This window comes from Paramisgurnus dabryanus, chromosome 18 (assembly GCF_030506205.2).
Source record: "Paramisgurnus dabryanus chromosome 18, PD_genome_1.1, whole genome shotgun sequence".
Taxonomy (NCBI): Eukaryota; Metazoa; Chordata; class Actinopteri; order Cypriniformes; family Cobitidae; genus Paramisgurnus; species Paramisgurnus dabryanus.
In genome coordinates, this window is record NC_133354.1 from 17,115,144 (window position 1) to 17,128,257 (window position 13,114).

The 13,114-nt window shown below is 37.2% G+C and overlaps 1 protein-coding gene across 1 annotated transcript; it reads right to left on the reverse strand.

Moving 5' to 3' along the window:
- Positions 1–2,600: 2,600 nt before the first annotated feature.
- On the reverse strand, positions 2,601–6,774 carry npas4b (neuronal PAS domain protein 4b). The gene is made up of 8 exons (XM_065287792.1): positions 6,383–6,774; positions 5,959–6,113; positions 5,759–5,861; positions 5,261–5,552; positions 5,053–5,162; positions 4,824–4,959; positions 3,195–4,651; positions 2,601–3,104 (listed from the first exon to the last, which is right to left on the reverse strand). Exons 1-8 carry the CDS (start codon positions 6,555–6,557, stop codon positions 3,079–3,081), a joined length of 2,454 nt encoding a protein of 817 aa, XP_065143864.1. The 5' UTR covers positions 6,558–6,774; the 3' UTR covers positions 2,601–3,078.
- Positions 6,775–13,114: the final 6,340 nt, after the last annotated feature.

Below are 13,114 nucleotides of genomic sequence, written 5' to 3' on the forward strand. Positions count from 1 at the left end.
TTATTGCATGGTGGCCAAGACTTTTGCATATATATATATATATATATATATATATATATATATATATATATATATATATATATATATATATATATATATATATATATATATATATATATGAATGCATATTTACAGTACTGTGCCACCATGCAAGAATTAGATTTGTTGTTTTTGTAATGTTGTTATAACCCATTGCTGAGTCAAATATAAACATTTTCTGGGTTCATTTACCCCAACGGCTGGGCTTGTCCATTTATGACCCAACATTTTTAAAAGTTTATGATTTAGGACATACTTGCTATTTCTAATTTTGAATACTATTGAGGATGGACAGCATGCAAACTGGAAGGCAGGGATGGTAGCTGTGGCAAATCTAGAGATCACAGAAATACAGTTCACTTTCAGTCAAAGGTTTGGATACACCTATATCAGGTTATACATAGCCTATCACTATGATGCTACAGTTAATGCAATGGAAACAACTGTAAAGCAGACCATAAAGACGATCTATTTACAATTATGTTATGTATATTCTATTTACAGATGGTACATTGGCGTCACTGGCATTAAAGGGAGCCCACATTCTTCACCCACTATTGGGGTTTTACTGCCTCACTCTATGAAGCACTGTGTCATTTGCAGTACAATATAATTAGAGTAATTGTTGCGCTGTATAGTTTCTGTGTAGGGCCAAGGCCTGTGGATGTGAGACGTAACTTTTGGGCATGTTGCACAATGATGTACACATTGAAATATCATTAAAAATAAATTCTGTATATATTTTTTAGATGCTTAGAAAACAAAAAATAAGTGTGTCTTTACATGCACTGACCTAAACATAATTTTATGGTGGTAATAATAAATTATTTTTAATCACCAACATAGCTTTTCATTTATTTTTTTTACTAAATATAGAATAATTTGCTTTGTGTTCATGTGCAAAGTATTAGATGTTATATTTGCTGATTAGATCAACGTCAATTCCATGGACATCCACTGAACGTCAGCATTGACCGTTGTCCACAGTACAGAGCAAATCACTGACAGGATTAAAAAACACTTTTGATTGAAACAAATAATCCTTTTATTTTTGTTTTCCTAACATCTATGCCAATATACTGCTATTATCAAGAACCTGTTCCATTTGATGTTATATCACTCCATTTGTGCTTTAGCATAGAGATGTTTAGTGCATCATTAAATAGCACAGCCAAAGTAAGTGGTTGTTTTCATCGTATTTTCCAGAAAACAAGACAAGTGCGTCTTTAATTTTGCATTTTCATTCTAATGTAAGTGGCCGTGGGCTATTTGTGTGGACGTATTTGTAGGCCGCTGAAGAGCAAGGCTGCGGTGAAGGAAGAGATGAGTTAAAGAGGTACGAGTGAGTCATAAAAAGAGAGATGGTAGGGTACTAATGAATGGGAAAGCACAGATGTGTGAAATAGGGAGGATGAAAAGAAATACAGCTGACTGATTGGACGAGTGGGAGGAAAGTAGAATGAATAAGCAGCGATAGTCCCTTGTGCACCATCCAAGTGCTCCCCATTCTTATTTTCCTCCTCCTTCTTTGAGTTCTGTCTATTTTTATTCCTCTTCATAGCTGAAGGTGCATCATACTCACAAGGACAGGAGGCAGAGACATGCATTTTGTTCAAAGGGTGCGTTGGGGGACTGATTTGAGCAGTTGGATATTTTTGGATATTAGGTCCTTGGTACTGTGTGGGAGGGTCAGTACGGCTCCGGACATTGGACTGAATGAAAAGGTGCAACTGGTGAGGAAACAATAGTTTAGGGGCATCGGAGGTGGAGATTGCAAAGGAAGATCTCTCATCCACCCGGCAACAAGAGAATAAATGGAAGCAGAGATCGAGAGAGTGTCGGGCAGGCAGGAAAGGCCATATAGGGTATTATCATGCACCGCGAGCATCCAGGTATAATGGGAAAGTGTGGGCTGGCTATTCGCTGTACAGTATGCATTCAGCAGATGTATATGCGTGTGTATTGTGTGAGTAGGAGGTTGATTGTCTTTACTGTGAGTCAAGAGCATACGTCAGAAAAAATAGAAAGCGCCTCATCATCTGCGTCAATCAGTTGCTCTCAGTCTCGGGAAACCATGGAGACAAACTAAAAATGCAGTGAATGAAGGAGAGAGGGAGAGTTGAGCACAATGGAGGCGGCAGAAACAATGAAAGACACTGATGCACTTTGCTTTGATGCATTTATTTCACTTTCATATACATATTTGGAAAACAAGAGAGCATACAATTCATAAGAAAATATGACAGATTGATTAGATAAATCTTATGTAACATCATTTCTGGATCTCCGACAAATGTTTATTGAATGTGGAAAGGACAAAACATGGAGAAATATTTTTATTAAAGTATTTTTCATGTACTAACACAAACACTTGTTGTCAACGAGATCAATAAAAAGCAAATAGAAAGAGAGTAGGAATCAATCCTCTATACTTAATCGCAGAACTCTACGATGGCTCGATACATACAGTTGATTCATAGTTTTTTTTCCAATATATATATATATATATATATATATATATATATATATATATATATATATATATATATATATATATATATATATATATATATTCGTGACCCTTCCTGTAAAATCAGGGCTAAAGTCTCATCTAATTCAAAGCATCAAAGCTAGATTTCAATCATTGATTTTACTTTCATTTAATTCTTTGACATGACCTTACTCTGTCAATATTAAAAATATCAATTTCACAGAATGTGCTTTGCATTATGTAGAAAACAGTAAATCACAAAAATACTTTAGCTGGGTCTTACAGCCACATTTTCTGTAAAACACAATCTTCACTATAAGTGAATACAAAGTGGCACTTTGCAAAATTGCCTTAACAACCTATACTTTATAGTATTTGTCTCCAAAGTGACAGTCCAATATGAATAGAACGCACGTTCATGATATTGAATTTTAAACATATATATGTTTCTTTATACACTTTGATTTCATTCTACTACGTTATTTAAGAAAAAGACGTTTTGTAAAAGATGACAATATGCCATACTTCAATTAAGTCACAGACTTATGTTAAAACATGTGATCACTTGTTCCATCTGTAAAAAGAAAAAAAAGCAGAGTTTAGACATATTCATAGCATAAACATTGTACGGAGCAATCCTACAATAATTCAATCTCATAATCACCTTGGTAGAAGATCTGTTGACCGTCTTGATGAGGGAGTTGATACAACTCATCTTGTTGCCTCTTGGCAGGAGTCATTGGAGCAGTTGCCCCAAACACAGGTTCCATGTTGACCAGTTCCTCTAGGAGGGACTGTTCACAAGGCAGGGCAGGGGTGAGAGCAGGAGCTGGTGCGGACCCTTGAATAGTGTTGGACATCATCTCCACGTCCATCACACTAAACGCCTTTTCTTCATCAGGACTCTCCGCTTCCAGCTGCTCACCCCCGTCCATGCAATTACAGTGCGTCGACTGGACGCTACAGAGGTGGTGTACACCATTCAGAGTGGTGTGAACAGGAGAGCTGTGGCTCATGGGGGCAGGAGGGGAGCACTGAGCGTAGATGAGCGTAGATGAGGGAGGTACAGGGGAGGTGGATGACAGATTTGAAAGAGGGATACCATCTACTGTTTTCTCCTCAAACGTAGTGACATCAATGTGAGCCAAGGAGGAGTTTGGCCCCTCAAAGGGTGCAGCGGGATTGTGGGAAGAGGCGTGATGCGGGGGAGCTGATAAAGGGTTACATTTGGCTTGTGGGTGGTTGTGACAGAAACCTTCAGCTAAAGTGCTAATATACTGAGCTAGGAGAGAGATCTCCATTCTTTCGATTTCACTGTTTTCTTCTTGAGAGAAGAAATCCAAACAGGGCTTTTTTGTGGGCGAAGCCTCGGGGGTTAAAAGGCCTTCAGGGGGAGCGTGGTAGGGAAAACGAGGGACGTCTACATATAGAGGTCCCCTGATCTCTGGCAATGCCATGAGAAGGCAATCATCACCCCCTGGGCTGTCTGGAGTGAGTGGTAGCGTCTCATAAAGACGTTTGCGACAATGTTGAGTTGGCATCGTTTGCCCGGTGCCTGCAGATAGGGACACTTGGAAATTCGCAGAGGTCACAGACTGCCTTCTTTTACTTACAACGCTATAGTCTGATTTAAAGGCCTCATCACCAAAAATAAAACTTCCCCCACCTATTCTAGGGGTGTAGGGGGGTGTACAGATAAACTCTTCTGAGCTTTGCCGTTTAGGAGCTTTGAATGGAGGAGCGGCTTGGGTTTGTTGGGTCATGTTGGACAGATGTTCAGTAGGAGCTGACGACTGCTCTGAGGTGTCTGCAAGCCACATCTGGTGACTGCCATGCTGTTGAAGATGGCTTCCTTCTTCCTGAGAAAATGCCTGAAGGGGGTCAGGGCCATGTGCCATGCTGGATGTTCCAGATGTACTTGGGAACTCCTCAGAGGAGCTCCGCCCAGAAGTTGTAAAGCTAAAGTCAAAAGATTGCGATGATAGGCCACTGCTGCTGGGTGTGAAGACTTGGTCCGGGCTGGACAGAGGATCAGAGCATCGACGTTCCTCCTGGTACAGGAGAGCAAGCTGGTTCTGCTCTGAGTACATCTGCTGACGCACCGACCAGGCTTCGGACTCACTGAGGAATGGGAAGAGAACAGACTGTTATGGTTTTATTTTAATACGTTGCATTATATAAGCTGCAGTGCATTACAAGTATACATTTTGTGTTTGAAACCCACTCATTTTGTGGTGTTAAAGCAATGAGTTATGACAGAAATATTACAACTAATATGCCAGGGATTTTGTACCTTATGACATAATTATGGCTGTTGATGGGATATTCTCCAGTTTCCAGGTGAAGAACCATATAAAGCCAGACCCATGAGTGGTCAGCTGCTTCCACCTGGACCACCATCTCCACCTGTCTCTCCCCACCTTCATGCACTGAGAATGAGCAATAATGACCAATTAACACACAAAACATAAAATCAATATGATGATCATACAAGTCTAAATTTTAATGCTGTATTTACTTACGCAGGGCGCAGTGCTGTGCAGAGGCATGAGAGAGATCACGAGGATGAATCAGACTGTACCAAGAGCGAGAGCGCAGAGTCTCTATGTCATAACCGAGATATATGCTTATACTGCCAGAGAAAGAAAAGAAAGACATTTGGATTATTATCTCAAGTTCACGTTTATAATTTTAGCAGAGAGGGAAAAGTCTCATTTAAAGGATTTGTACCTTTCTTGTGCCGTATGAATTCTCATATCCCGGCTGTGCCGAGACTGGAAACAGGATAGCAGGAAGGATTGCTCAGCAGGTGGGGTGGGGAGAGGATTCCTGGCTGAAGAAACATTTGGGCTATGGGACTCTAGCGGAGAGCAAAAGCACACCCACACAGGATTGGAGGTCCAGTAGGTGGAAGCGTGGTAGGGAGGAGGCAGACAGCGCGCCCTGACAAGCATCAGTTTGTTTCCAGATCCTTGCCTCCTTACAAACTTTGAAGTGCTGAAACGGCAGCGAAAGAGGCGGTCTGGAGAAAACAACAAAGATTTTGTGTATTAAAACCTTTTATACACAGTAATAAATGATGTGATTAGTCAGTCATGACATCAAACTGTATGTTTTACCTCAAAGTTAAGCAATTTCAACTTTTTTCTAAGTTACAGCAGCTCATATCTAGTCATTTCAATTGACATATTCTTAAAATGAAGGGGTGAATCAACAGTGTTAATTTACCTGTGTCAGGTGTGGTTATAGGCACAAGGTTGCCCCTCACTATGAAGTGGTCAGATGGGTCTATAACGTCGTAAACGCTGTCACTCTGAGCGACGAGATCCACCTGAATAATCCCAAATACATGTTTTGATATGAATGTATACAAACGGATGAAATGTTTACAAAGTTCACCAAAATATGTTTTTGTTATTTTCTCTCACCATTGAATGGCCAAGGTGCTCTGAGACATTGTCGGACAGATACAAAAGTTTTCCTTCACTTGTCAGCACGAGCAGAAAGCCGGGTAACGTGTGCACGAGCTCCGAGAGTTCCGGCAAAGACAGCGCGCTCCGGCTCACATCCTGACCTGCCGCCACTGGCAAAACGACAAAACACATTTAAACTCGAGCTAAAGCCTCAAAATTAAGCGTTTTTATTAAAAACATTGTCAACCAAGTCTCATTTTTCAGCAATGAGAAAATATTCTAAAGTCAGAAAAATAAAAACAACATGTTCAACATCAGCACCACAGACATAGACTTTCAGCACCCTGGACAGAGTCAGTGATTCTTACTATATTATTATTATCATCTTTAAGTTAAAGTTAGTTAAGTTAAGCTTAATACAAAGATAAGTTTAACATACCTTGTGAGAAAAAGACGGACTTTCTCGTGTACATGCAAGCAAGTGACATAACGTGAAGGTATGAAAGCCGAGCCTTGTCAGCATCCGAGATAGGCAGGAGATCCTTCAGGCTGCGAATCTCCGCGTTGATTTGATCTCTCCGAGCTTTTGATGCTCCTTTGGTGGACCGGTACATTGTCTCCAACGAGTCGTTGCAGTGGACCAAAAATTTGGGTGAAATTTCCTGTTGCTTGTCTGCCTGCTGGTAAAGCTATTCAGCCATCATTCTTACAGGTATATGCTACTTTCTGTGCCAGTTTATGAGTTATTCAAAAATGTGGAGAATCATTTTCCTTCGTCCATATATTCTTAAATGCTCCTGTTGGTGCTCTTAATAAATTAAATAGGTCTCTCTCTTGCTTTCGTACGAAGTTTCTGATGGAAACATTTCATTCAGACCCTTTATATAGCGAGCAACCTGAAAAAAATGATGGGGGGCGTGCATAAATAATTTTGAATCTGTTCTCCAAGTATGTCTGCATATTGCTTCTGTGGCTCTGTGATGATGACGTAGGATAAATATGGGATCCCTTTCAACGCAGAGAGCCAGATTTGGACAAAACTGAAGGGAGGCAGCAGTTCATCCTGTTGCGCTCATAGAGCTGGGCTGTATCTGCACTGAGAGCTACTGTAACAGAATTCAACTGCGTAGTACCCTCCTGGGAAAAATTGTTGTTTAGGCATAATATTTTATGCAGCGATTGGTTATTCAATGTTTTAAACAATAAGAACTTTACCTTGTGTAAACTGATGGTTATTCCGAATAAGAGGCAGATGCTGTAACTCACGACATCAACTTTACATGCCACCCATGCAATAAAAATAGAAAACAAATAATAACCACGATCAAGAAAACATACCCCACGACCCCCCCCCACACACACACCATCATTAGTAAGCTAAATCGCATGTACTTGGCGGGTTAATACAACTAGTAATCCCTAAAATTTACAGAAAAATAGGCATAATTAAACAAGTGACGGGTCACAATACTAAATAGGCTATATTTACCAAAATAAATAGACGATGAACAAAAAACCCTGAGTGATTTGACTGAATATATATGTGCTAGCCTACTACAATTTAAAAATGTACAGGGGTCAAGATCAAGCCACATGTACGCTTATGCCTAAACTATTATAGGTTATACTATTATAAGCTATTTCATCTGCTACTTAAAGATCTTAAATTAATGGATCTTAAATGCCTTTTTAGCATTGGAAACTTACAAGTAACAACAGAAAATACAGTATAGGCTACATTTCTTATTATTGGGTGTCGTGTGTGTTGGTGAAGGGAACATGACAGGAGAAAGATCGGTAAGTGAACGGTTTGAAGGACACTTGTCCGGTTTTATAGTTTCTCCGTCTTTATGTTATGTTTATTTTAAACCGAGAGAATCAAGGTCTTCGCTCTTTTAACTTTAAAAATGATGGATAATTTGTTGCTTGGCAACTCTCAAAATGGCAGGATTGTGGACGATAATTGTCAAAAGACCCCTTTTTAGTGTTGTCAACAACTGAATAAGGTCCACATAAAATAGTGGTACTGATACTGCGATGTATATACCACAATATATCACGATAACGGGATTGTATTGTATTAGCAGGACTCTCTGCTGACTTCTTTTGTACAGTCAAATTGCGCTGTAAGACGATAGCCTCGTTGTTCATGTTGTTATCTATTGCAGTAAAGAGTTATTTTGACGTTTATAAATAAAATATAACAAGCAGAGCAAGTTCATAGGGAAAACATATATATATATATATGTTTTCCCTATGAACTTGAATATATATATATATATATATATATATATATACATTTGTATGTATAAAGTTTTAAACACAGGACATCTACATGAGCTCCGAGTTGTCGCCTACACATCTCCCCCTCCTCTCCCTGTTCATGAAGCTCATTCAATCTGCAACCTTGTAACTCTGCTTGCTTTTTCTTTCTCTACATTGCTCAGGCTATTTTTAACACACAGCTCATTTATTTTAATGTTTCCAGTTTTCTAAAGCATTCTAAATATAGTTGTTCAAGGACGGTCAGAGTAATGTGTTCACTGGATTTCTATACTTTAATAATGTTTTATTCTATGTCTAAGCTAGAATATGGTGATAAGATTCATGTTTGAGTTGCAGTTTTTCTAATTGGCATCCTGTTCATCCATCACCTGCGGAGAGGTGATGTGTCAGCTTTAACTCTTGGGGTTAAATGAGACTGAGTCATGGTTCCTGTTTGTAAAATCTTACATTCAGTGTGGCACTGAGCTGTCATTAACTGCATCAATACTGTCCCTTTCCCTATAGCCTGCGTGATTATGCCCATTACTGATCAAATAACAGTTCTCCTTTAGCCTTTGAACTATAATGAATATATAATGTTGAAAATGGCAAGGTGGATAAGAGCAGCAAAGATAGGTAAGAGAAGAAAAGAGACAGCCACAGCATGAAAGTTAAACACATCCACTGTAAAAAAAATAATAATAATAATGCAGCATAAAGTAAAAACAACTTGGTTTTGCAAGTCAATCAACCTACTATTTTAAATTTTGCCTTGGGATAAGTTGACATAAATGAAGCTGAAAATGTTAAACTTACATTTTTAAGTTAAATTTACAAAAATGCTGCCTATTTTTTCATCAACAATAATGGAAAGGTTTGCTGGACCGTGCCTTTGAGAGCGAGAAGCCTAAAGAGAGGGAGCTGCCACTTTAACCCCTGAGATCCCATTAGATGTTTTGTTTATTACATGGGTGGCATGGTCATCTGGTATAATCAGAATAATGGAGGAAGAGTTTTCTTTGAGAAAATGTGTAATCTTCATAAAAGAAAACTTTGTAAATGGGTTCAATGTGCAATGACTTCTTGCCCTTTTTTATAAGAATTAAAAGGTGCTGTTCACTTGGATAATTATCTTATTTTTAATACTTAATACTCCTCATCTTTGGTGCACTGGTATAAAGGATTGCATTCTGTGAATTAGTACATAACAGATCTATAAGTGGTATTTGTTCTCTGGACATCATAGAGAGTAATTTTTTTCTGGCACAGAACTGTAATTCTTTTCTGCGAAAATTATTGTTTCATTTGCTGGTTTATACATGAAGCTGCTACTTTACCATCTTTGTACCTTTGCACCCATGGCAACAGAGCTGCAGTATCTTAGTAACAAAATGTGTGCATTGCAGGAGATGCAAAATATTTCTTTCTTCAAACACATTGATTTGAACCCATGGGAAAATTTATTTAATCTGTTCCTGTGAAGTCAATTTGGGATGTTTTTAATTCAACTGATGAAAACAAATACTGGAAGTTATGGGAAATTGACATACATTTTTGCAATATAACCACTATGTACACTCTAAAACATGCTGGGTTATTTTTAACAAACCCAGTTATTGGGTTAAATTGGGCTGATCAACCCAGCATTGGTTGAATTACAACCCAGCATGTCAATTTCATCACTTTCGACCCAATATTAGGACATGCAGCTTAAAACACAGTTGTTTTTATTGGCTTTTAATCATTGACAATGTTTTATCATGTCTCTTGTGTGATTTATTTTTAGGTAATGATGAGCACATTGGTCAACATGTGTTGTTTTGATTTTGATATATAAATAAAGTTGTCATTGCCATCATGCTATAGCTATCATTATTTGGCAGATCAAGTTGTATCCTGTTTGATTTTTCAAGTTTTTTTTATCTTGTCATGGTAAAGATGAAACAGTTTTTCTTCTTAAAAAGTAATTGCAGAAAAAGGGAATTTCACATTTTATGAGTGTTTTTCCCACATAAAGCATGAATTAAATATTTGCACTCTTTAGTAATGCAGTCTCTAATTGACTCTCTCTGGAGAGGAGAACTGATGTATTGTTTCAGTCATGGCTATCATGAAATGTTTTAATTCTGTTAATGGCCTGATTGTGACGTGTGTTTAGTGGGGGCGGCAGGAAAACGACTCTCCTTTTTACCCAGTCTACCATGACCCCTCTAAGCCTACAAAAATAGATTTAAACACCTTTTTTCCTGCCCTTTATGTGAAAATAACCAGCTTTAAAATGTAGTTTTTATAATTTGAAGTCAAAATTCACCTATTTATGGACATGCATGCAAACATGTGTTTAATTTTAATCTCAAGTAAATACATTGACACATAACAGAGACTAAACTGAGAATAGATCGCAGCCAAAACAATGCCACAGAAGAACCATTTTTGGTTCTACCAAGAACCTTTCAGTCAAAGAACCATTTCTATCATGTATTTGTATAGTCTGAAGAACATTTTCTCACTAGAAAAAAACTATTTTGAAAGGTTCCTTATGGAACCATTTACCCATAATGGTTCTTCTGTGGCATCATGAAGCCACGTGACCTTTATTTTTAAGTGTGTAAATTACTTAAATATCCTTCAATTAAGATATTTAAAGAAAAAAGAATGTAAAATATATTACAGCACTTTGTTCTATGATCATCCACAGCAATATTTGTCATTGTGCTGTAACTACTCAGTCTTAGTTACACCCTATCACACCTACATCCATCTGCTGTACAACCCACAAGCCCTCTGTGCCAACACTGACCATCAATGAGCTCATCACTTCTCTGCTTGAGCTGCTTTGCACTTCACACATAGCATTTTACAATTAAAACTACACACAGTTATAAACAGACATCCTTTCACACACACATAGCAGTAACAAATCAGACAGTGAGTCAGTTTGAGCATCCTACCCTTTTGCCATTGTGTAAGATGACCAGCCCATTGATAAAATTATCTAAATTAATTTCCCAACAAATAAAACAAACGTTTGATGCTTACACTTCCACTAGTATTTAAAGATCTTAATGTTTATGCTTTTAGTTTTATCCATCAACCATTTCGGTTTTGTATTCTTTATTTTATCTATAATGTAACACACATTAAGCATGTCAACTACTGCCTATGTATATGTGCTTGTATTTGTTGGTAAAACTTAAAAATATTAGTTGACAACATATTTTACACAACTTTTTAACTAATATTTTCAAAAAGAATTAACTTAAAATTTTATGGCAACCAAATAACTTACTTTTTAAAGTTGAACCAAAAACGATTTTCCAACTTGAAAAATATTTATAGGAAGTACAGCAGTTCCAAAGTATATTAAAAACAAGTAAAAAATTCAAATGATTTGGGGTTCTTATTGTAACTGCAGTGGCCAGAGCTTGGTTGCACACTGTAAAAAATGCAGCATGAAGTTAAAACAATAGTTTTGCAGGTCACTTCAACCTACTATTTTAAGCTTTATTTTACAGTGCGCGTACTTACCTTGTACATAAATGGTAAATATGTTGTACTTACAGACAAATGTGTGGTACTTACTTTTGATTATTCACATGGAAATTAAATGGTATCACTACTGTACTTACCAGCAGTGTTGGGGAAAGTTACTTTTAAAAGTAATGCATTACAATATTAAGTTACTACCAAAAAAAGTAACTAATTGCGTTACTTTTCATGGAAAGTAATGCTTACGTACCTTTTTAGTTACTTTTGCGTTACTTTTTCTTGGCTGAGGCTTGATCTCTTTAAGGCCTTGCAGGTGTTTTATATGACTGAAAAGTTCTGCATTCAAAAATTGCATATTTCATCACAAAAATGTCAAGCTCTCAAACGGTTCCCACCCAGGCGTGTACGGATAGAGTGCATAATGTGACTATGTTTAGTTTAATTCAGTACATATTTTTTTTTTAATTTAATTAATTAAACTAAAAAGTAACTTGCATTACTTTTTTGAAAAAGTAACTCTAATATTAATATTTACATTTAAAAAGTAATGCGTTACTTTACTCGTTACTTCAGAAAAGTAATATTATTACGCAATGCACGTTACTTGTAATGCGTTACCCCCAACACTGCTTACCAGTGGTACATACTTGGTAGTTATTATGTAACTGGGTAATACCCATACCAGACACATAGTGTAGGTAACTAACTGTAACTAGCAAGAAACACTATTGTACTTACAAATTGTATATACAGGGTAAGTGTGTGGTACATGCAGGCAAGTGTAGATAAATGAAAGGTACTTATAGTGTACATGATAACTAATAACAAACACTACTGATGTGCCATTTTTGTACTCAGTATCTTTGTCCTGTATTTTACCATTTAAACCCAAGCATTAACTACTGGGTACATTCACTAGTACATTCATGGTAACTACATGGAAATTATTACACAGTTATTACATAGGACCAACCACCTAAGATATTGCATATAGTATACATATGCCACTGTGAGGCAAACCCAACCATTAAATTCCGTATGCATTAACTACTGGGTACATTTACATCCAAAGTAACTGCATTGAAACAGGACTGTAAAATAAAGTGTTGCATTTTACTCAGTTATTACATAGGACCTGTCATCTAAGCTACAAGGTAGTATACATATGCCACTGTAAGGTATATTTACTAGTTAGACCATAAAATAAGATGCATTGTGGTAGAGAACTGGTATATTTGTATATATTGTTCATACAATTTGTAAGTACATACTGTTTCTCATTAGTTACAGTATAAATACACTATTGGGTGGTTTCCCGAACAGAGATTAGTTTAAGCCAGGACTAGGCCATAGTTTAATTATGAAATATAACTAGTTTTAACAAACAATCCTTACTAAAAACATTACCTGTGTGCAT